This window comes from Lottia gigantea (assembly GCF_000327385.1).
Source record: "Lottia gigantea unplaced genomic scaffold LOTGIsca_7, whole genome shotgun sequence".
Classification (NCBI taxonomy): Eukaryota; Metazoa; Mollusca; class Gastropoda; family Lottiidae; genus Lottia; species Lottia gigantea.
In genome coordinates this window covers 2,821,702-2,824,361 of record NW_008710370.1, presented here as the reverse complement: position 1 = coordinate 2,824,361, position 2,660 = coordinate 2,821,702, and the positions used below count along the sequence as shown (strand labels likewise).

General features: G+C 40.9%; 1 protein-coding gene across 1 annotated transcript; it reads right to left on the bottom strand.

Moving 5' to 3' along the window:
* Positions 1 to 879: 879 nt before the first annotated feature.
* On the bottom strand, positions 880 to 2,578 carry LOTGIDRAFT_155059 (hypothetical protein; the record flags this gene model as incomplete). Its single annotated transcript, XM_009065564.1, has 2 exons — positions 880 to 1,265; positions 1,951 to 2,578. The coding sequence occupies 2 exons, from the start codon at positions 2,576 to 2,578 to the stop codon at positions 880 to 882; spliced, it is 1,014 nt and encodes a 337-aa protein (XP_009063812.1).
* Positions 2,579 to 2,660: the final 82 nt, after the last annotated feature.

The window sequence follows — 2,660 nt, the reverse complement described above, 5'->3', positions numbered from 1 at the left end:
ACTGATTGCGGGTAACATACGTAGAAAGTTGATGGCATCTGAAGAGTCGAAAGATAAATATATTCTTTGGTTTAATGAATCCAATTTAAAGGTTGCATAGGGTTGTTTTTCGGCTTGATTGGATAATTTCATACGATTTTCGTACTCTTCTTGTTCGCTTTTTTCCAGGGGTGTCAATTCTTTGATGTTGGGATCCAATCGAAATGGTTTTCGATGAATGATTTCTTGTATTTCATTGCATTTCCATAATCCATGCATGGTCACGTTCAATACATTTAGCAACTGTTCCACATTTCTGTAAGTGTTGGTTTCCATATGCGTTTCCACTTCAGTCGAACCTTCATCATTGTTAAGAACGAGGTTCCAACCATTTGTCACTCACATACTTGATGGTTTCCATTCCTGGAACAATTTTCCATGGAAAAACTTTCAGTCTGAGTTTGTTGTCATCCTCCGTAGTTGTTGGGAAGGTCAAGGCTGCCAGACCTACTTCCCATTCTTGGTGATTAAAATGAATGGGGGGAGTTAAATGAGTGCGATACGTCGAAAGGCTGTTGTCCGGAAACATTCCAATGGAACTGTCACTAGGCAGGGTGAGATAAAAATCGTTCATTTTTCTTCAGTTGGGGTGATGGCAGTAAATAACCCAAACTACTGGATAACAAAGCCGTCCACAACGTGGTTTGAGGTCCTTCGGGTTTCAGAGCGAGTTGCGACAACGCAATACCCGCGACAATGTAGACCAATATCACTTGACAGAAAAATACAATTTCAGCCTGAGGCACACGACTTCCTAAACACGCCCAGGATTTGGATCGAATCGATGTTGTCGATGTGGATTCGTCTTGCATGATGTATCTCGCCTGTAGTTGGTTACTTCTATTTATACTCCACGGTCGATTCAGGAATCCAGGAATTGAAACTAGCAGGGTAATCTTTCCATTTGACGAGTACGCTTTTACCTCGTCGTTCTATGATTTTTTCAATCACGTAAGCCTCGTCTTTGTCTTCTTTCACTTCTTGCAATTCTTCGGGATAAAACGATCCTTCCAACATTTCACCGTTTCCATCAATTAATCTATAACGGGATCCTACACTGGGTTTGACTTGAAAAGTTTCCAAAGTCCAATTTGGCCAGTATCCCTTATCAAAAGCTTTCTGTTTGTCGAGGGCTAACCGTGCCGTTGATGTAATGTCGCGTTTTTTCTTGGATGTTTCCCGAGGCAATCGTTGACTAACCAACCATTCGTTTTGAACAGTGACATCTTTAGGTGCCATTCCAATAGTGCGATGCACGGCTGCATTGTAACCTTCTACGAACTTGTCCAAAACATCAATGTAACGTTCCGTTTTCTTGTACGTGAAATATCGCCACATTCGTTGCTTTAAGGTACGTTGAAATCTCTCCACCACACTGGCTTTGGTTTCGGCATTGTGTGTCACGAAAAAGTGAATTTTTTTCTTCTTGAGATAAGTTTGAAATTTTCTGTTTAAAAATTCTGTACCTTTATCTGTTTGCAATCTTAAAGGTGTTTTGTCCTTAATTTTTTGGAAAGCCCGAACCAACGTTTCACCTTTCTTGTCTTTGATGGGTATGACCCAAGCATATTTGGAAAACACATCAATCACACACAACTTGGCGAGGATACTCAAATCACTCAAATCGGCTTGCCACTGGTGATCGATACCTGCTACTAACGTAGGTGTGCGTTTGAATTTTTTCTTGAGAGGTTTGTGTAAAGTATAAGTCCGTTGACCCGCTAACCAGGTTTTGACTTTCTCTAATGACACTCCAGTAGCCTTGGCCAGTTTCTGAGACGCCACTAAATCCTGCGGGATGCGCCGGATCATAATAGACTTGTGCTAGCTTCTTCATCTTTGACCCGTTAATGTTTGTGAGCTTCTTTTATAGGCTGTCAAAAGATAGCCATTTTCTCTGTTGCTTTTTACTTGTGCGTTTCTTGGGCGTTTCAAAAGTGGACGGAGATGATTGTGTTTGAGGTGTCGAAAACAATTCCCATCGACGATCGTTTCCAATGGCTTCTCGAGGTATATTTGATTCTCTCAAACTTCTCATGACGGCTTCCCAACCAAAAGGGGTAATATTTGTCTTGCGGTTACGAATGAAATCATTGACGATATCCACTACGTTCGTGCCTTTCATTACCTCACCGCCATGGGTCAATTCGTACTTGTCATTCCAAGAGTAGGGTGTTTTCTTTTCCAAATGCTCTAATAACATACGAGCTCGGCCTTGGTATGTTTTAGGTACCGAAGATAAAATATCAGGTTTTTCCACGGAAGCGATGTCGTCATGTTTGTTGTTTGTTGTCTCGGGTATGGTTCGTGCATGTCTTTTATTTTGTAGTATTCGATATCGATGCAACATTTGACCATATTGATCCATTTTAATATCGTCTGAAATATTGGACTTGAGTAAACGTTGCATTTCTTGACTTAATTCTTCTAAAGCTTCTTTAACTGGATTTTGATCGTACACAGCTCCGTAAGGTTTAACCGTCACAATCTTCTCTGGTTCATCTGCTGGGACCAATCTCATTTTTCGTGTAAACTTCATCGCTGTTTTAATTTGTTGAGCAAAGGATGAAAGACAGGTTTCCACAATCCTTTACCGTGTTGTTGAAGTAATCTCTTACGGG